The sequence below is a fragment of the Centroberyx affinis genome, unplaced genomic scaffold (genome assembly GCF_046629955.1).
Source record: "Centroberyx affinis isolate AG114_WGS23_722 - 3 ecotype Tasmania unplaced genomic scaffold, CSIRO-AGI_Caff_v1 ptg004571l_1, whole genome shotgun sequence".
NCBI lineage: Eukaryota > Metazoa > Chordata > Actinopteri > Beryciformes > Berycidae > Centroberyx > Centroberyx affinis.
The window spans coordinates 119,031-140,056 of NW_027282194.1; the positions used below are offsets into that span (position 1 = coordinate 119,031).

General features: G+C 41.2%; 1 protein-coding gene across 1 annotated transcript in view; it reads right to left on the reverse strand.

The window, feature by feature from the left end:
• The window catches only part of tgfbr1b (transforming growth factor, beta receptor 1 b), a 39,323-nt gene extending 19,782 nt beyond the window's left edge, over window positions 1-19,541 (reverse strand). Inside the window, exons 1-4 of the mRNA XM_071544424.1 lie at window positions 19,511-19,541; window positions 15,526-15,780; window positions 4,318-4,593; window positions 1,504-1,734 (exon numbers count right to left, since the gene is read on the reverse strand). Coding sequence (XP_071400525.1) covers window positions 1,504-1,734; window positions 4,318-4,593; window positions 15,526-15,780; window positions 19,511-19,541 — 793 coding nt within the window. The remainder of the gene's footprint in view (window positions 1-1,503; window positions 1,735-4,317; window positions 4,594-15,525; window positions 15,781-19,510) is intronic.
• Between the last annotated feature and the right edge of the window lie 1,485 nt (window positions 19,542-21,026).

Sequence of the window (21,026 nt, forward strand, 5' to 3'; positions counted from 1 at the left end):
GTGATGTCGTTTCTACCCTCAGTGATGACGCTTCTATGTGACATGAGTGCAGATACTTACACCTTGCATTGATGTGTGTGCTCTCTTATTTGAATAATACAGATTGAATCTTAACACTGGGTGTAAATTGGGTCTAAAATTCTGGGGAAATGTTTGAGAATCTTTTGGCATTAAAATTGACAGTTTTAAAAGGTAATGAGTATCGGCACAAAATATGCAGATATATTGGCAGCTTCAGTCCAACAAGAGGCACTTGAGCTGCCTAATGCCCCACCATATGGCTATTAAACATAACCAGTTACACTAATGAGGTCATTAATTACAATAATTAATGCAGTAATTAGCAAACATTTCTATGTCGACATACTTGTCTTCACATGGCGGTACTAATATGAGCTCTGTATCTTAAATGTATGCAGCAAGGTGCTCCAAAATCCAAAATTGAACCGTTCAAATCCTCCACACTGTCTACCAGCCTGTCTATTCACATAGTAACACTTGCCTACAGTAACTCCACTTTCAATAGAGCTGCTTTCCCATTCTACGACATCTGAAGATTCAGTTCTATTTATAACAACCTACACTGTCATCTGTAGACAATAAGCTGATGAGGGTTCAAAGGATTTTGAAGGCCAATACCAATTCTGATATTTTTGGTTTAAAAATTGACAACAGCCGATGTTATATCACAATCTCAAAAAAAAAGAGAGGACAAGGATTCAGCGTTTGATAATTATTATCTTGGCAGAGGAGAAAAGCCTTTCAAATTGCATTTAGAACAGTGGCTGCAAATCATGTGCCATCAACACCCAAAGGTTTGCTTGTTTTCCAATCCAAATCAGCTGTGGAAAGACTGGAACCAGTTTCTCAATGGATGGAGTAAACTCAAACTATAAATACTCCATCTGTTTTTGATAAGGTGAGCATCTAGTAACATTCTCTACATTTTATCTACATTTGTAAGTTGTAATTGTAATATACAGACACTTTCTGTTCATACGTATGTCCTACTGTAGACCTGTTAATGTGAATCTGATGCACACTTTCCATATCACGTATATAAGCTGTAAATTCACATATTGTCATTTGCATATGCTTTCTCAGTTGTATATGTTGCATATATCTTATTTTAGAATTATTCACTTCATACTGCATCAATTTTATTTTTTGGTATATATTATATATACATATTTTTCAATTATTTTTTCTTTGTCTCTGTATGTTCTATTGCTGTTTTTGTGTACACTCTCATAACCCTGTAACATGCTTTTCATAATTTCACTCATATACTTCTTAATATGTTAGAACAGATTATATATAGATATAACATATATTATAATATAATATATAACATTGTTGTGTTATGTTTAATACCCTCCGTTTGCTCTATTCTTATTTCTATTCCGTTTTTCGTTCCACATGCATTTATTATTTTCCCCACATGGATCGTCAAACTTTCATCTCATCTTAACCTCTCAAAGCTCTTTTCCGGAGGTTTCTAACCTTTGTTGTCGGCGGCGATGAAGCCCAGGATGTTCTCGTGCCGCAGCATGACGGTCTGGTAGATCTCGGCCTCGCGGAACCAGGAGCGCTCCTCGCGGGAAGAGAAGATCTTCACCGCCACCTCCTCGCCGCGCCACTTGCCCCGCCACACCTCCCCGAAGCGCCCCTTCCCGATGCTCTCCTGCAGGATGATGGTCCTGGCGATGGTCCTCTGGACCAGCAGGGGCAGGCCTGGGAACAAAGACAAAAAAAAAAAAAGGTTCACAAAAAGACAACAGTGTGAGAGAGCAGATACACATGTGGACACTAGGGTTAGATGCATTGGATGCTGAATTTTGATGTGTCTACATTAGGGTTAGACCAATATATAGGGCCGATAAAAAAAAAAAAAAAAAAAAAATCGGTAACAATAAGGGTCACTAAGTTAAGGGTTAGTTAATGCTTAATAAATGGTTAATAAGCATTAACTAACCCTTAATTAACAGTTAACTAATGTGTCTGGTAATCATTTACTAATGGTGTTCATGTTAACTAAGGTATTAATTTATACATTATTGAATAGTCATCTTTATAAACTATTAAACCCTTAACTTAGTGACCATTATTGTAAAGTGTTACCAAAAATCTGATCTGGTCCACCTCTAATATGAAGGATATGATGTAATTTGACTGCATATTTATAGTAGAATTGAAGAATGCTACACTGGTTGTCTGGTTGGGTTCCAGGGGGTCCCCAGCAAATTGATGAATTGTTAAACTTCATTATTTCATTTACAAGAAGTTAACACAATTAGAGAATGTAGAAGAATGACTGTTTTGATCATAGTTTCTCTGTTATCTCTCTACCTACAATACAGATAGTCACGGGATTCTGGACAAAATCATATCTAACAATAAAAATATTCTCAGATTTGGGTTTGAGAGACAAAATCTCATCAAATGGGGGTCCGTGGCTCTAATGTGGGCTAAATTAGGGTCCTTGATAGGAAAAAGGTTGAGAATCACTGGTCTATGGGAAGCCCTTAACCTGAACTGATTCTGAGACATTTTGATCAGATTCCACACAAGTATGCATGAATATGTTTTATTATTACGTTGCGTTTCAATGGTTTTGATGTGCCATAGTCTACACCAGTGGTTTCTAACCGTGTGCCATTGTGACCTAGCGTGTCTGCAGGTCTGCATGTTTTCATTCCAGCCAAACGCCACAGCGGATGATTTCGCTGATGAGTTCCTCCTCTCTGGTTGAAGACGTGTCAATCAGTGCAGCAGTTTGGTTGGAATAAAAAAAAAAAAGGCAGAATCTTGGCCGCTCCGTGGACCATGATTGAGAACCACCGGTCGGACACAGACTGCTTGACCGATGACTTGCATCAAAATGGTAAAATTTGAAGAGATTGAATGTCAGCACAAAATACCGGCTGTCAGCAGCTTCCATCAAAGAATATTGGTATGTCCTTCAAAAACCCATAATGGTTAAGCCCTAGCGGACACACTCAGACACACATATACACTCAACCAACATACACACACACACACACGGGCGAGTCAGAATTAAAACAGAAGGTTGATGATAATTTGTCTGGTGCATGGCGGAGCTCCCCGAGCCCGTTTGACTATAATTCAGCCTGAAGTCAACCTAACTGCCATTCTGTTTCTCTTCCAATTTCATTTGGCTGGATGCAATTGCAGCAGGCCGACGACTTGAAATTCTGTACCGGCTGTACAAATATGATATATGGAAAATCATTTTCACTTGTGCCGCCTTCTACCTCAGCTGGCCTGGCAAAGCGGGGAGTCGTTGAAGAGGAAATAGAAAGAGGGAAGCGAAATGCAAAATCGCTCTCCTGTTTCCACACGCGTTCTCGCGCAGCACGGTAATTAAAAACAGCCTACACAGTATAACACACACACACACACACATATATTCTACCACACACACACATAGAGTGACACATATATTCTACCAGTCACACACACATACTCGTGCAATATGGCAGAAAAAGCTAGAAAGACTAAGTCCAAGTCCTTCCTTGGCAGCCTGCTGGAGGTGCAAGTCTCCACAGAGAGGTGCTAATTTATGGCTAGCGTCAAGTACAGCTTTTGCCAGTAGTGTGTGTGTGTGTGTGTGTGTGTGTGTGTGTGTAGGCTGCTAGAATCAGAGTCAGCCAGTTATTATAATATGCTGCTCCAACAAGAGGTCTACTGTTGCTCATAGCAGAAGCACACACACACAGAGGCAGAGAGTAGTGTGTGCAGTGTGTATCCTCTCATGACTTAGCATTCACCAATTTGTTCAGACCTTTACACTTTAAAACACACACACACACCCGCCCATCATATCCCACCACACTAATGCTGCTACAATTAATCAACTATTACTGTATTATTAAGATTGACTACTACCAAAATTTATGATTTGTTCACCCATGCCAAAATTAGGAATAATGGGAAAATAACGTGGTGCTTTTACAAGGTGAGCTACATTAGTTGGGTAGGTCTATACACTGAAATGCAATGTAAATGCAGCAGTGATTGCTGTAAAGCAGTATCCTATATGGGTCTGGAAACAGGCAATGATCTACTTAAATGTAGTTGGATTATGCTAATTCCACATGAAAATGCAGATTAATAAACGTTTTGTCTCATTTGCGATTACTACAGCAGATTCATTTTTCTGCTCCACATTTTTATGCTTCATTGATAGCGACAGTGTGAGAGAGAGACAGGAAGGTATGGGAGAGAGAGAGGGGAGGACATGCAGCAAATGCCCCCCCCCCCCCCCCCGGGACCCCCAGGGTGCGGCGTCCCCACCTGATCCGGAGCCGGAGGTGGTCATGTCGTAGATGAGGTCCTTGAGCGTGGTGCCCACGGTGATGAAGGGGTGGTCCATGGAGGGGTCCTCTTCGTTGGGCACCCGGTGGTGGTGGTGGTGGTGGGCCCCGGCGCCCCCGGCCCCGAGGCCCAGGCCCCGGTGGCTGTGGCAGACGTAGAACGCCAGGACCAGCAGCAGGCACAGCACGCACACGGGGCCGGCGATCACCGCGGCGAGGGCCACGGGGCCCAGCGGGGGGGCCTTCACTGTGGGGACTGGAGGGAGAGGAGGGAGAGAAAGAAAAGAGAGGCATGGATGAAAGGTATACACTTTTTTTTTCCCCCATGCACACTGAACTTGAAGTGAACACATGGAAAATGCTACATTACTGTATTGATGCCAGATGTGAACAAGAGAATTTGGTATATTTTACTTATCTTTTAATTATTTTTGTTGATTTAATATACAGTATATATTTATTATATCCCTCATTATTTGTCTATCTGTATGTACATGGTATAAAACTTGAAAATCCAATAAAATGTAAATCATAAAAAAAAGAATTGCTGCTGCTACTGGCACTATTGCCGCTGCTCATAATAATAAAAATAATAAACTTATCTACAATCAGCGTTTACAAAATGATTCACATAAAAGTAGAAATAGCTCAACATATTGAATAAAAATAAAGGAAAAGGACAAAAACAAATAAAAGGAACAGGAACAAATACAAAGATTAAAAAGACAAATTAAGACAAACATCTTCATTTATTTTTACTTTATTGTAATATTTGTTTGTAATATTACTTCAGTTGTATTGCTTTGGTTATAGATCCTACTTAAGTCAAATCATGTCTATAGGAATGACAGCTAGACATACTGTATGTTATTATTAATGGTTTGGTTCAATTTATATTGGCTGTAACTAGTGTTTGACCGATATGGGTTTTGGAAGGCCAACACTGATATTGTTATACTGACAATATCAGTTAAATATCTGCAAAAAAAAAAAAAAAAAAGAAATCTTTAAATGTTTCCCCCCAAAATTGTATTCTTGTCAGACCAATAATCATGCCACTAAAAATAATAATGATAAACATTGATTCATAAACATCCTTAGATTAAATTCAGGTTGCAGATTTTGTCTCTCGGACCCAAATCTGAGAATATTTTTATCGTCAGATATGATTTTGTCCAGAATTCCATGACTATCTGTACTTTAGGTAGAGAGATAACAATGAAACTATGATCAAAATACTCATTCTAAAATGACAAAATAATGAAGTTCAACAATGCTGGGGACCCCGTGGAATGCCCTCAAGGACCCCTGGTGGTCCCCGGGCCCCACGTTGAGAGCCGCTCAGCCATAGACAACCAGTTGCGTTTATTCAGACCGCTCTTATCAGGGGGGGGGAACGGATGAGCGGAGACGGATGCGACGAGGAACCGGGCATCCAAGACGTTTAAATGGAAACTCTTGTCAAACATCAGAACTGCCCTCGAGCTTCCCTCCGGGGGTGAGTTGGAGGATCAAACCGAACTGACTTATCACCACTCCCCGCCACACACACACACACACACACACACAGCACCAACCCACCCCCTCCAGATAAAGGAAGGCAGAGGACGGATGGAAGGATGGAGAGATCAAAACTAAATCCGACGGCATCAAAACGAGCGGCGCCTTGCCAGCTGCCGGCTTTGCGTCAGAGATGGAGATACGCCGTCTTAATGCCTGCCAAGTATTACAAAGTTATCAATGCCATTTCACATTTGGCAGACAGTGGTAAGAGGCAAATATTTTTGATTTAGAGTTGGCTAACATCGTGACAGCTGTATTGAAGTAAAAAAAAAAAAAAAAAAAAAAATGGCTCATAAACTTATATGGTGAGGTCTGTGCTGTTAAGTGGATAGATTTTCTACCAAAGTGAGTCTCGTCCCGCATGAACAATGCAGGCACATTTGAGGCCAATCGGTACCAAGTTCTACAAATGTGAGGAAGGTCAAACTCTTATGTATCAGTGCAAATTAGGGATGGGAGGATATAAGATTTTACCTTTAAAACACTCAAGATAATTTCATCTTGGTGAATTTCCATTATCGGGATAATCGTGAATATCCTCACATGAGCGTGAATATCCTCACATGAGCGTGGATATCCTCACGAGTGTGAATATCCTCACATGAGCGTGGATATCCTCACATGAGCGTGAATATCCTCACATGAGCGTGAATATCCTCACGAGCGTGAATATCCTCACATGAGCGTGGATATCCTCACATGAGCGTGGATATCCTCACATGAGCGTGAATATCCTCACATGAGCGTGAATATCCTCACGAGCGTGAATATCCTCACATGAGCGTGAATATCCTCACGAGCGTGGATATCCTCACATGAGCGTGAATATCCTCACATGAGCGTGAATATCCTCACGAGCGTGGATATCCTCACATGAGCGTGAATATCCTCACGAGCGTGAATATCCTCACGAGCATGAATATCCTCACATGAGCGTGAATATCCTCACATGAGCGTGGATATCCTCATATGAGCGTGAATATCCTCACGAGCGTGAATATCCTCACATGAGCGTGAACATCCTCACATGAGCGTGAATATCCTCACATGAGCGTGAATATCCTCACATGAGCGTGAATATCCTCACATGAGCGTGAATATCCTCATGAGCGTGAATATCCTCACATGAGCGTGAATATCCTCACATGAGCGTGGATATCCTCACATGAGCGTGAATATCCTCACATGAGCGTGGATATCCTCACATGAGCGTGAATATCCTCACATGAGCGTGGATATCCTCACGAGCGTGAATATCCTCACATGAGCGTGGATATCCTCACATGAGCGTGAATATCCTCACATGAGCGTGGATATCCTCACGAGCGTGAATATCCTCACATGAGCGTGAATATCCTCACGAGCGTGGATATCCTCACATGAGCGTGAATATCCTCATGAGCGTGAATATCCTCATGAGCGTGAATATCCTCACATGAGCGTGAATATCCTCACATGAGCGTGGATATCCTCACATGAGCGTGAATATCCTCACATGAGCGTGAATATCCTCACATGAGCGTGGATATCCTCACATGAGCGTGAATATCCTCATGAGCGTGAATATCCTCATGAGCGTGAATATCCTCACATGAGCGTGAATATCCTCACATGAGCGTGGATATCCTCACATGAGCGTGAATATCCTCATGAGCGTGAATATCCTCATGAGCGTGAATATCCTCACATGAGCGTGAATATCCTCACATGAGCGTGAATATCCTCACATGAGCGTGAATATCCTCAAAACAAGTTATTCATTTACTGTGCATTTACAACACATAACTAATTGAACCATGTGAATGCTTGGATATCAGGTTGATAGGTAGATTATTTTTATTAATGGATTTTTTTTCTCTCGTGATTACCTGCTGGGTGTTGGCAAGAGTCTGAATCTGTCCTTGTTTGTTTTTTTACTAAAAAGGATGTTCACAAAAAAAACAGATGTGTCTTATGATGCATTAGAAATATTTGTTTCTTAACAAAATGTAAGGTAAAGTGATTCCAGTATGTTTTAGTGCCATTTTAAGAGTTTTAAGCATATTTTGATGATTATCGGGATAATATCGTGAATCCCAATTATTTTGGCCAGGATAATCGTGACATGAAATTTTCATATCGTCCCGTGCCTAGTGCAAATACATTTTGTAGGTCCATGTGTGCACTTCTTTTGGGCATATTGGTGAATCTACGAATGATGCACTCACCCCTATCAGTAAATACATGATAAAGGTTTAGGGAGGAAAACTCGCTTTAAAAAAAAGGTAAAAATGGTGGAAAATCCAATGTTGTGTCCATCGATGGTCCGGAAGTCCAAAGTTTATAGAGCAAGGAAAGCCTGATATGTGCACCGGATTTCATTTAATTCCAACTCATGGGAGATATGACCGGTTGTTAAAATGTTTAATGAAGACCTGGAAATTCTAGCGCCCCCCCTTGGGAAAACCAGTTAAATTTTGAAAACGGGAGTGAGATGTATCAATATTACTTTAGTGGGAGAAAAAATCCGCAAGTGCAATCCACAAGTGAGAGATCAAGTGAGGGAGGCTGGAGGCTGCTGGAGGGTCAGCCGTCCATATTGAGCATACTGATGCCTGGCCAGTACGAGGCCTAAAGTGCTAGCCACGAGCCAGGAAGGCAACAGGCTGAGTGGAGCTGGGGCACATGCCATCTGCTAGCCTGATGGGATATTTGGCCTATAGTTAACACACACACTCTCACTTAGGACTGCAAGGCAAGAGGCTACTACAATGTCTTCATTCTATCTAGTGAACTGTATGTAGATGAAATAAATCTATTTATAATATACACGTTTTTTTGCACCAAATCCGATATAGCAGACTTTCTTCTTTCTTCTTTTCTAGTAAAGCAAGTTTGGTTATGGGACTTACAGCGTAGGAGTTGTGACCTTTCGAAGTTTTAAAATTTGGCCTGGAATTATAGCACCTCCATCAGGCTCAAGGGTCAGATTTAGTGGGAAGCATTTGCAAACCAATTATCTAACATTCTGCCAAATTTCATGCCTTTAAAATGTACCTTCTCAGTAATTTGAGAGGAAGCAGAAGTAGCAGAAGCAGCAGCAGAAGAAACCAGTACAAAAACATCAGGGATTCATGGACTATGGACTTGAATCTAGTACTTGAACTAAAGAAAAATCTTACTTTATGCACCTTCAAAATATTTGTCCTCTGTAAAGGGATGATAGGTGATTTCTGGCTTTCAAACCTCACATTCCAGCCCTTACTCTGTTTTGGATTACTATATTAGAGTGGTGTGATCTAAAACCAGTATTAAATCCTAAATGTTTTCCATAATCATGGTGCTCCGTATGAAAGTACTTTATATTCTCTATTAAGTAGTAGAAATTCATAAAAAGTAAGTCCTATATTGTACAAATGTCCATCAGTAATTCCCATTGTTCTCAGATTATTGAATAATGCCTTGTGTTTACATTGCTATTTTCTCTCTCTTTCAAAATTAAGTCAAACAATAGAACAGAAAATTAAAGGAATAGTTCATCCAAAAATGAAAATTCTGTCATCATCTCCTCCCCCTCATGCCAGTTGAAACACAGGTGAAGTTTGTCCATATAACACACAGGGAGGCTGCCAGCACAACTCCATAGCAGCCTTCTCCAAAACAACTGAAGTCAGTGGGGACCAGTTCTTCAGAGTTCCAAAAAGACCTACAGTATATTTACACCATCATTTCACAGTTCAGAGTGTGATTATTTGGCTGTTTTTGTTTTGGAAACAAACAACAGGTCCCCATTGACTTCAGTTGTTTTCGGAGAAGGCTGCTACCAAGCTGCGCTGGCAACCTCCCTGTGTGTTATATGGACTAACAAACTTCATCTGTGTTTCATTTGGCATGAGGGTGAGTAGATGCTGACAGAGTTTTCATTTTTGGGTGAACTATTCCTTTAAGACTGAACTGTTTGCCGTCTATCTTGGCTTCTCTCGCCCTCAAGATCCATGAAGAAGGGTTCTTTTCGGAACCCTTTGTCATACAAGAAACCTTCGAGGAACCTCTTCAACAAAAAGTACAAGTGTTCAAGTAAACGTGTTCTTCAGAGGCAAAAAGATCTACCTAGATCTACCTAGAACCTCGTGGAACCCTGATTTCTAAGAATGCAGGCTTTCCAACTAGGAGTAACTGCTGGCTATATGGAGTCAACATCGATCTCCATATACCCATTAAGCCTTACAGTTTGGGGACATTTCTAGGTGGTTGGTAGGTGGTTCGTAACCCGAACCACCTACCAACCGCAACCCTTGGTAGAAGACCAAGACCCACATTTGCTGGCGTCTTGGTGCGGCTATTTGGTGCCACCTGAGTTCAAATGGCATCGCTCTCACCCGGCCAAACGAACGAAAGGAGTAAACACTCCAGAATTCTAGTAAACCTCTCCAAGAATTCTTGGTGTCAAACGCACCCTTAGTGTCCGATTGTCTGAAAGCTGCTTCAGAGGCTTTTTCATCCTGCTAAGAATCTAATTCTGAGGGAAAACAAAATACTGGTAATTTTTCGGGCATGAAAACGGTCACGCAAAATATTGGCTATCGACAGCCAAAAATATCTGTACTGGCCTTAAAAACCCATAATCGGTCAAACCCTGATGTGAAGTAATTCCTGCTCTTGGCTTCTGGGTCTAATGTGGTGACGCTAGAAGCTTCCAGTACAAGCAGGCTTTCTGATGCTTTCCGGTGCACACAGCTACTAGGAGCCTCTTCACAGCCTCTTGTTGACTCGTTTGGCTGCTTCAATTTTCTAACGCTTAAGTGCTGAAGAGCAGGGGAATCGAAGGACGAACGCTTTTAAGGCTTTTACCACGGAGCCCCGCCGCCGGCAGAGCCTTTCTGACGGACCGCTCGCTTGATAATAGAGTGAAAAGTACAAGGGGAGAAGACGCGGAAGATGAGGCAAAGAATGGAGAGCGGTGAGAGACGGCCGTAATAGAAGTGAGAGACGGGATACAGTACATGGAGAGAAGACAATACCTTACTTTCTATGGGATGTAAGAGAGAGACAGATACAGGAATATAAGTAGATAAAGGGGCGGTGAGATGTTTGGGTGTACTGTGACTAAGCAGCACAGGAGCAAAAGAGTTTGATTGATAAGGGTTTTGCAGATTCAGATAACGATATATTTGAACTGAATCTGCCAATAGCGGATTTCTATTACTGATATTCAATATCTTTGATTTTGACTGCTTTTATGGCTGAAAAGTATTAAGTGTTTCTCCAAGAAATGTAATTCTTGTCAGAGTGGAAAAGCCTCTGAAGACCATCATGGGACACAAAAACTGTCCATTGAAATTGGTACAAATGCATTTATTTTAAAGGAATAGTTCACCCAAAAATGAAAATTCAGTCATTATCTACTCTAAGATTATCTAAGATATGTCGTTTTATATATCGGCCCTATTGAAAGAAGCTACAACGGTTAGGTAACAGATCAAAGACCAAAAATGTAACGTTAGATCCGACAGAGGCACTTGTTGCTGCAACTTCAGCAGAGCTCTCTCTGTTGTGTGTGACGCTAGCTTCTGGGTAGCAGTGTAAACATGGAGGTATGAAGAGATCTGAAGAAGAAGATCTCGGGGCTTCCGGAAACTTGGATTACACCGGACGAGCTGTATGGAGCCATTTTATGGGTTTTTCACGGTTGTTTTTTTTTACGTTTTAAGACAAGTCCCCAGCAACTTCGGTTGTTTAGGAGAATGCTGCAACGCTGTTTTGCTGTGAAGCTCCAGGACTGTTTTGTGGACTGAGAAACTTGGGGGTGAGTAGATAATGACTGAATTTTCATTTTTGGGTGAACTATTCCTTCAAGGTTAAGGCAATTTGAAGGCAATGGCCTTCAATTTAAGAATTACTTCACAAAAAAATGTTTTTGAACAATAAAATGACTAAATAAAATGTGCAAAAATGTTATTGCCCGTTTTACAGACTATTATTATACCTCCATCATGCAGATTTTTAATATAAACCCAATTATCAGGCCCACATATTGGTCTAGGAGAAGGGGAAAGTTTATTTATAGCCTAGGGGAAGGAAAACTTCATATATATACATGAGGATGGGAAGGAGGGATGAGTGTTTTGGTCTGATAGGACTGAGAGGAAGGGAAGGCAGGGGATGGAGGGAGGTATTACTGTGATCCATGTTACTGCGGTGGAATTCTGCTGGGAGATTGATGGTAGCACCTGTATCACACCGAGTAAAATAAGCCCGTACTTTCAGTGCCGTCTCGCTGTTCCACACAGGGAGAAGATCTTGCCATTTTCAAAGCAGTTATACTTGTTTTATGTGACTGCTCTCAATATTGAGCAAATAGCACGCTATATACAAGTGTCGCAACACAGTTTAATTGCCACCGTTGCCAATATTCCTGCGTTAAATTACCTGTCTGTTAAGAAGAGATTGAGTCTACAGTTGCTGTTACTGCCTGTAAGATGTTGAGTCTAATTTTAGGTAAGTATCGAGGCAAAATCCCCGGTGAATATAAGTGATCAGAGGCTCGGGGAAGCAGGTTACATTGCCACTATTTTCTGAACACCATTGTGTGCGTGTTGAATAATAGATAATCCTATCAAGTTATGCTGAAGACAGGTTTCCGTCTGTGATTGTGTGCATGCAGTTTAAATGAAAAAGAGATTAGTCAAAACTAGCATTCGCATGTTTGGAGCAGAGGTTTTTTTTTTTAGACAGACACAGCATTGAGAGAAAGAGAGAGAGAGAGAGAGAGAGAGAGAGAGAGAGAGAGAGAGAGAGAGAGAGAGAGAACAGACACACATCCACATCGACAAAATGAAAAGGTTGTCCTTCTCCCCGGCTAGCCTCTCCTGTAAGCCAGAGGGCTTTTTCAAAGAGGCACAATGACAATGAAAGAGCCGAGAGAGACTAACAAAGTGGATGTTGTGAACTGAAGACTGAATCAGTCAGCGCTGAGCGGCTGCCACTTCGTCCAAACAAATTCTTCCCCGCTGCCTGAGGTAAACAGCGCTCATCTGTGCTCTTTGTTCTTGGCGTTTACTTTCAGACGTTTCTTCCTTTTCAGTTCGCTTCGGTGTCATGACGTATCCGAGGAATTCGCACAAAGCAGCGGTTTTGTAAAGAGTTTTGTAAAGAGTTGCGATAGTATAAGCTAAGTAATGATAATAAGTTTGTCTCCCATATTTTGAAGACATCGCTCAGATTCATATTAATAAAACTGTAACTCCATGACTTAAGAGAATTTGGAAAAAAAAAACCCAGTGTAATAGTAATAGTAATCCCCAGTGGTTCAATGACCTGAGGAATCCTGGTACTTTGGTCTGGAACAGATTTGCTGATACTAAGCCCTTACCAATGATGGGCCATTTTCTATGAACCTGACTTGCCCTGAAAGCAAGTGGGCTTAAAGCAATATTCCACTCAGTTTTAACATGGGGGTTATTTGTAGGGCTGCAACTAACGATTATTTTCATTGTCGATTAATCTGTTGATTATTTTCTCGATTAATCGATTAGTTGTTTGGTCTATAAAATGTCAGAAAATGGTGAAAAATGTGGATCAGTGTTTCCCAAAGCCCAAGATGACGTCCTCAAATGTCTTGTTTTGTCCACAACCCAAAGATATTCAGTTTACTGTCATAGAGGAGGAAAGAAACCAGAAAATATTCACATTTAAGAAGCTGGAATCAGAGAATTTTGACTTATTTTTCTTAAAAAATTACTCAAACCGATTCATTGATTATCAAAATAGTTGGCGATTAATTTAATAGTTGACAACTAATCGATTAATCGATTAATCGTTGCAGCTCTAGTTATTTGGCACTTGACCACCATGAAAACCAGAATATAAACGAATCATCAAGATCGGATGCAGCTGGACGAGTCTGTAGCGTTCAGGTTTTTACTTCCCATTCATTTGAATGAAAATAGCCTGAAAACTGACATTTAACACGTTGGTGAACAGATTAGTAGATCAACAGGCAAACAAAGGAGTGTCAGTGTTTCTGACTGGAAATACCAACTCTGCTCAGATATATTAGTTTTCTTAAGCCTGCGTTTCAGTATTCGCTCCATCAAAATTGCATTCTGAATCCTACTGCGATGATTTTGAAAACTACAACTTGTAGGAGATGGCTCTCTGTTGGCTCCACGCTCCCCCCCTCTCAAAGGCAAGGGCTTATTTGTTACGGGAGTGCAGCAAATTGCTCGCAAATTATAAAAAAAAATATATATATTTCCACAAACTGGTAACTATGGCTACAGAGAGGAATACCACTGTCAAAAACATAATGGACAGCAACATGACCACATTTTATCAGAGTTCACACTTCAGCCATTCTGGTATGAACCACACTAGATCGCTGAGGAGACAAGAACGAGCTGCCACCACGAGTCAAGCAGCCTATGGTTTTTCTCTTTTTATTTACCACTTCTAGGTGTCCTGGCCAACTATTGCTAGGCTACTCCAGCTAGGCATTCCCATTCAAATCAATGTTCCTGGACGGTCGCAGCGGTGGCCATTTCTATGTGTACTGTTGGGCTAGCTTCTGTATGAACCGACTTACACCAAGTCGCTGAGCTGAGAGGTTTTTGCAGCAAGAACCAAAGCCGCTTCTCTGTCTCCTTGCTGCTATGGATTGCTAACATGCTAATGCTGACTAGAAGAGCTAGCGAGAGAAGTCCAGTCTGTGATAAAGCTACGTTAGCCTCGTCACTAACGTCAGCTTTCAGTTGAGTTTTGACAGTTTGACAGTTCAAGTCAAGCGTGACAGCCAGACTTGCGTCACCATAGCAATTAACCAGTAAAATTTTACGCTGTACTAGCCAAATTACCATGGCAAACAGTGGAAGAACCATTCTATCCATTCAAGATCTGTGGTGGTAGCAAACAGTGTTTTTCTTTCCTCACCTGCCACATCCTTTTTTAAAATTAGCCGCACCCTGAGGTAATGTCATTGGTCTAGTGCTCAGTGTACTGCAAGGCATGCTGGGAAACTGAGTATATAAACAATTTCATTCAAGTTGGGCACTTTGTTTCTCTGCGTGCCGATTATAACAAAGTTGGCACACAATCCAGGCTATTATGGAATATGCAGGCATAGGTTTAGAGTGGTTATACCCGTTAACCCTCCTGATTAGGGCTGAACAATTAATCAAAATTTTATCGAAATCACAATATGGCCCCAATACGGCCATTTTTCAAATTGCAGGAGGCGCAATATTTGTTAAAGGTGAAATGTGTGTCAAAATACAATTTTAAATGAAATATTGTGGTGCTGCAGAGATGTCCTGGCCTACACATCATAGTCTACAGACTTAAGAAAACATCTTTGTTTGGTACAGATCCCCGCAAAAAAAAAAAATATATCACACCATAATCATTTTAATACGTTTTTCCAATGAAAATGAGAATAATGATGTAAAAATGGTCATTCCCTCTAATATCGCAAAACATATCGCAATTGCAATATCAGTCAAAATAATCGCAATTAGATATTTTTTTCAAAATCGTTCAGCCCTACTCCTGATGTCACTTCCTTTTAAAAAAAGCTAGAAACGCAGTCAATGTTAGGCCTTCACAGATGTAGTGTGTGTGTGTGTGTGTGTGTGTGTGTGTGTGTTCTTACCTGGGAAGACGCTGGGGTCGGGGTTCCTGTTGCAGTAGTCGGTGTTGCAGCACATGGGGAAAATGCCCGTCTCCTGCTTGACGGACGGGGCGCAGATGAAGGGCCGGTCCCGCGGGATCAGCTCGTTCTCGTGCACGCACATGCTGCGCTCGGTGGTCAGCCGGCTGCCCGACTTCCGGATGGCCACGAAGCACACGCCGTCTGTCGTGCAGCTGGAGTTGGCGCTGCAGCGCTCACAGTAGCACTGGAGGGCTGGGGGAGGAAGAAGGGATGAAGAGAGAGAGAGAGAGAGAGGGGGATAAAGAGTTTAGACTTGACTGATTTGATGTAAGATTGGTAATAACAAGCACATCCAGGCACCAGACGTACACGCATTCCTAGGTTTCTGAAGGCCCGGGAGGAAACGAGAGGGGAGGAAGAAGAAGGACGCAGGGGAAGAAGAAGAAGATGTCGTCCCCAATTTCAAAAATCACATATCCCCCCGTCAACTTTTGTCCCATTTAGAGACAAAAACATTCTATATTTTCGTTCTCCCTCAGGTGGAGCAGGAATTATTATCATCCGGCTGGAGCACAAACCTTCATAGTTGAGGCCTATAATTAGCCCAAAGCGACATCCACTGATCTGTCAACAAAGCAGCTCTTTCATAGGACTCTGAATGGTGGAGCGCTGGAATTATCCAACCCAGATACCTGCTGTTCTCAATGTGTTGTGTCAGTGTCTGACATGACTACAAAATCTGCCAGTGTTATCACTGCCTTGCATATCAGCGTACATCAGTCACAATTTTAACTGCTTGAGACTTGACTTGATGCGTGAAGAGAAGACTTGAGACTTGACTTAGGTTCTGGTGACTTGGGACTTGACTCTGACTTGTACTCTGATGACTTGAAAAGGTTTCTAAAGTCTTGACTTGAGATCTTGTGTTTGTCTAAATGACTTAGATTGAAAGTGATGAGATTTGTTCCAGCAGACGACTGAATTGAAATTCTGTTTTCTGAATTTGTATGGAATGATTGAATTTATTTGAAGTTGAAACTGATTCTAGAAATCAAACTCATGATGCTCTTACCAAGTTTTTATCCTATTAAAACCATATTGCATTGAAAAGTCCTAGATATTTAGTTTTCTTTAAGATATTAAATTGATACTGGACTCTTGATTTGTTCTGACTTGACTTGCTGTTCTACATTTAGACTTGGGACTTGACTTGAGACTTGGGACTCAAGACTTGAGACTGACTTGGGACTCGAGTAAAGTTGACTTGGCCACACCTCTGGTATATATATACACATCAGAGTAGGCTTCAACTAATAGGCTATATGGGACCGATATTGGCCTTTCATTAAATATCAGATCTGGTCCAGTCAGTGTGGTCCACCTCTGATATGAGGATGCAGTTTGATTGCATAGGCTATTTATCATAGAATTGATCAATACTACAATCAATACTAATACTACTGACTATGGGAAGCCCTTAACCTGAATGTAAAAAAAAACAGTTAACTACTACAGTGAGAATTTAAGTTACCGTTTTGCTTTTAATTAATGGAATTGCAGTTGTGATTACAATTGGGAGAAAATATACAAAAAAGTATAGTGGCATTGAGCCTGCTGTTAACATCGGAATAACAAGACCAACATACACGAATAACAAGAGCAGTGAAATGTAGTGCAGTGACAAAAAATAAATGACTCAACACTGAGACTGAGGCTACGGCTACAGAGATTTCCTAACCCTGTTTGTTTGTGTGTGTGTGTGTGTGTGTGTGAATAGCTGGGAAGGATCTCTCGCTGAGGGAATGTGAGACGTTACATCACTGTTGCCACACTCTCTCTCTCTCTCCCCCTCTCTCTCACACACACACACACACACACTCCTGGTCTCATTTTCCTCCCAAATTCTCTCTCTCACACGCAGTCACACACACTTGTGGTACAGCTGGAGAGCATATGGCTGACTGCAGAAAAAGGGCAACAGTCTATAAAGTGCAGTTACGGTTAATAGTTGTGCAACCTCTGTCTTCACAACAGGCGCTTTCCCCGAAATGCTCTGGTCACTAAAAACACTATTACTTAATTTTTACTCACTAGTCACTATTCTGCAAGTTACTAGTCACTGTTGCAAATTAGTTGCTGTATAATAGATACTAGTTCTAATTTACTAGTCACTTTTCTGTTCTTACTACTAGCACTTATTTTATAGTGTAAAATCTAGTGACTAATTTCATTTTTAGCAGTCACTTTTCTGATTTTATAAGTAATAATTTAATGAAAACCAGCACTTATTTTATTAGTTACTACAGTCAAATACAACTCTACTAGTTAGTATGCATTAGTTACCATTTGGTAATTACTAGTTGGTGCTAGTACTAGTACAATAGCACAATTAAATTATTTACTAGTAACTATAAAGTAGTAAATTAAGGCTAGTAAAAGCAGAAACGTGACTAGTTAAAACCACATTGGTCACTAGTACCTAAAATAAAATTTAAATAAAATTTAATTAATTACATTAGAACTATTATCTATAATACATGAACTAGTGGATTTATAAAAGTGACTAGTAACTGGCAGAATAGTGACTGGTAGTGAGTACAAATGTACTACTAGTCATCACTGTAAAAACTCATATTATGGTGTATTAATCATGTGATACAAGAGGAACTGGAACTTAAACCTAGCAAACCTTATGAAAAAATAAATAACACTGGATTTCAGTTCATCAGTTAATGCATTCAGCTTGGAAACATGAATCAGCATGACTAGACATTTGTTGTTTGAACTTATTGTCTTAAGTTCACTCAGCTTTTCTACATTAGAACTAACTAATGATCTTTGACCTAACTATTCAGCACTACTTCAGTCAACTCACAATTTTAAGGCAGCAAGGAAACTTCTGTTTTTAAGTTGAACTGCCTTCATATTTTTTCCAGATTACATTTTAGTTTATGTAATGGCAAAAGGATCCAAAGAATGTTGTAGTGTGCAGCTGATTGGAATGCTACTTCAACAGTGCCCTTCTCTGCATGTTTAATTAAAGCTAACCACTAATTGGAGCATCCAACAAACCGAGGGGGCGCCGCTAACGGTCAGTTAGCTTGTTAGTGTGCGGTGATGACGAATGGAAAAAAAAAAAACTCAATCCGAATGCCTTGGTGTGCCTTAAGGGGGATTTCAGCCTGGAATAACCCCTGGTGCCAGTGATATATCTGCTGTTGTGTTCCCACATCCGAATAAACCCACAGACAGGGGTTTCTGGTTAAAGGTGCTGGCCAGTAAACATGATTAAAAGGGATCAAGTTGGTGTCTTATTTTTTTTCCCCCTACTGCCATCATCTTCAGTAAAGGGACAGGAGGCAACAGGGTTTATGGACAGTGTGGTCTTCATTTTGAGAGATTCAACATTCGCTCTAATAATACCACCGGTGTGAGATATAGGTCTCATTTGTTTACTGTGATTATACCAAGGCATCGCAATTAACGTGACAATGATACATTGATGTTTGAAAGCGCTGCACCTTTAAATACTCGCGGATTTGTAGGTCAGGCATTGGCCGAGTCAGAAGTGTGCTAGAAGTAAGGAAGTCTGCGTAGCAATCCCAAGGGCTTCAAACCATTAGCAGCTTCACGAACAAACCAGGTCACACACACACACACACACACACACACACACACAGACACACTGGAGGAATGGCGACTCAAGGCGGATCTGGGTCTTTTGACTGATACCAAATGTCTGTCAAAAACTGGGAAAAAGGGGGCAGCTGGAATGCTTAAGTGGATCAAATAAATGTTGTAAATGCAAATCTGGCCTCAGGCTGGCCGACTGAAAGCCTATTTCCACAGTGTCGTCCTCATTAGCGAGCATTGCTAATTAAAGCTAAATGCTAATAGCAGTGGTGCCTTTAACTCTCAGGAGGCTGTGTTTTGGCTGGTGGCAGCATTGTACTCCAACTGATTTAACTGAAAAGGAAAACTGATAATGGAATATGAATGCATGCGCAAATGACCATAACAAGTTCTGTATGCGTTTGTCTCTCCGTTCTCAAATCAGACGGGAAAAGGAAGACGAGACAGAGAGAGAGAGAGAGAGACACGAGTAAACAAAAGGCATCCGAAGCTGGTCTCGCTCGACCTAAAAACAGGAAGTCAGATAAGTCCTGTCTGCCCTACCCAACCCACACAACACACACACACACACACACAACACACGCACACACACAGAGAGTGAGTGAGTCAGTGACGGATGTCTCAGCTGTCTAGACGACCAAGCCTCAATATAAATAAATGAAACGTTTCATGTGCCGTAGTGTGTGTGTGTGTGTGTGTGTCTTTGCTGCATGCATGCGCGCGCGTGTGTGTGTGGGTGTGTGTGTGTGTGTGGGTGTGTCAGAATGAGAGTAGATTTTGTAGATATTTCTCATTTTCTAAGGCTAGTTACTAGAAAAACTGGTACAAGCCTTGAAAGAAACTATGTGCCAACAATGCAATTTGAGGTTATTAAACAGGTAAAACCATTAGGATGAGTCAGAGTAGGTTTTCAGACATGTTGCAACAAATTCTAGTTTCCCTGCACCGAGTTAATTGGGGCTCCCTGTGTACAACTAGACCATAAATTGCCTGTTATGGTCTGTTATGCCTGGCAAAACACTGTACTTGCACCTTGTTGGCCTGCTATATTATCAAGTTATTCCAATCTAGTGAGATCTGCCCTCCCAACGTATAATTCTGATATTTCTGACAGCACCTGAAGGCCACACGGGTCTGTCTTTTGGCTGTTGGGCTCAAACGAGATGCTGAACCAGTAAATATCAAACGTTCCCGGCTGGTAGGAAAGTTACGCGGTGACTTGGGTGTAAAAGTGTTGCCTATAGCGGTGGTTCTCAACGCGGGGTCCGGGGACCACCAGTGGTCCTTGAGGGGGGTTCCTGGGGGTCCCCAGCGAATTGATTTTAGCGTTATTTCATGTATTTCAGAAGTTAACACAACTAGACAAGGTATAAGAATCTATTTTGATCGTAGTCTCTCTGTTATCTCTCTACCTACAATATAGATAGTCATGGAATTCTGGACAAAATCATATCTAACAATAGAAAGACTCTCAAATGGGGGTCCATGGCCCTAATGTGGACTAAATTAGGGGTCCTTGGTATGAAAAAGTTGAGAATCACTGGCCTATAGTGAAAGTTAGGAATAGAAAAAAAAGGTGTGGATGGGTGGATTTAGATGAACCAGACGCATCAGAAAAGCTCACGGCAACGCTTCGGATGACACGCAAACACACACACACACACACACACACACACACACACGCTGTGCCATGCCCGTGTGTGCCGAGTGTTAATTAATGTTAGGTGTGATTCTACCCCTTGCAGGAGAACACGAATCAGTCACTGGGAGGAGGAAGACGCAGAAGAGGAAAAGCTAACCAGACAGTCTGACAGGCTTCTAGATGAAGGCTATTGTTGCTGGGTTTTTTTTTTTTTTTTTTTTTAAAT